This window comes from Austrofundulus limnaeus, unplaced genomic scaffold (assembly GCF_001266775.1).
Source record: "Austrofundulus limnaeus strain Quisiro unplaced genomic scaffold, Austrofundulus_limnaeus-1.0 Scaffold927, whole genome shotgun sequence".
Taxonomy (NCBI): Eukaryota; Metazoa; Chordata; class Actinopteri; order Cyprinodontiformes; family Rivulidae; genus Austrofundulus; species Austrofundulus limnaeus.
In genome coordinates, this window is record NW_013953329.1 from 4121 (window position 1) to 5475 (window position 1355).

The following is a 1355-nucleotide window of genomic DNA, read 5'->3' on the forward strand; positions in this document are numbered from 1 at the left end:
GTGTTTTAGCTCATCTGGGTGTGTTTTAGCTCATCTGGGTGTGTTTTAGCTCATCTGGGTGTGTTTTAGCTGATCTACGTGTGTTTTAGCTGATCTACGTGTGTTTTAGCTGATCTGGGTGTGTTTTAGCTGATCTGGGTGTGTTTCAGCTGATCTGGGTGTGTTTTAGCTCATCTGGGTGTGTTTTAGCTCATCTGGGTGTGTTTTAGCTCATCTGGGTGTGTTTTAGCTGATCTACGTGTGTTTTAGCTGATCTACGTGTGTTTTAGCTGATCTGGGTGTGTTTTAGCTGATCTGGGTGTGTTTTAGCTGATCAAGGGTGTATTTTAGCTGATCTACGTGTGTTTTAGCTGATCTACGTGTGTTTTAGCTGATCTGGGTGTGTTTTAGCTGATCTGGGTGTGTTTTAGCTGATCTAGGGTGTGTTAGCTGATCTGGGTGTGTTTTAGCTGATCTACGTGTGTTTTAGCTGATCTACATGTGTTTTAGCTGATCTACGTGTGTTTTAGCTGATCTGGGTGTGTTTTAGCTGATCTATGTGTGTTTTAGCTGACGTTTGTCCTGAAATAAAAGGTGTTTATTGTCAGACAGCTGAGCTCAGCTGGATCAGGACCTACTCTACACACTTCAGGTTCTGATTGATAAAGACGGGTCAGAACTCTTCCAGGACCTCAGAAAAAGCGACAGAATAATTACAGGAGTAATATTTAGATCATGTTTTAATCTGGGATTATCTGCTTAAAACATCGTTGTTTTCCTGAGTTTTCCAGAACAGACGGAGCACAGACCAGAGTGAGAGTAAGTGTCTTACCTGTAGCTCTGTTTGAAAAAAGAACTTCTGTGGACACTGAGAGCAGTCATAGATTTTGTCCTCCTGGCCATGCACAGCAAAAATGTGCTGCTGGAGCTTGTTGGCCTGCACAAACACTGGGAGGACAGAGAGGAAAAAGTTACAAAGTGTTGATCTGATCAAACCCGTTTCTCTCTGCAGGTTTAAACTCAGATGATTCTAATTTAATTCTGAATTTGTTTGGGTTCAAACCTCAGTGATCTGTGAGAACTCACCGCTGCAGAAAACTAAACTGGTAACTGTGGATCCCACATGGGAACATAAAACATCAAAACAGGAAGCTGTCACCACAGAAGAAACATGAAGAGCTGCTGACAGCTGCAGAACATTAACTGTTGTAAACTGTTCCAGGCTTGTCCAGCAGCTCTTCTTCTTTCAATATGACACTTTGTGTTGATTTATTTAGCTGAACCCCAGCAGAGTCCTAACAGACCACCTAACAATGACCAACTGTGGACCACCTAACAATGACCAACTGTGGACCACCTAACAATGACCAACTGCA

At 42.7% G+C, this 1355-nt stretch overlaps 1 protein-coding gene across 1 annotated transcript in view; it reads right to left on the bottom strand.

The window, feature by feature from the left end:
- Nucleotides 1-811: 811 nt before the first annotated feature.
- LOC106533351 (zinc finger protein 423) overlaps nt 812-1355 on the bottom strand; it is a gene marked incomplete at its 3' end in the record, with an annotated part of 6338 nt that continues 5794 nt past the window's right edge. Inside the window, 1 exon segment of the mRNA XM_014029616.1 lies at nt 812-927. Within this exon segment, the coding sequence (XP_013885070.1) occupies nt 812-927 (116 nt within the window).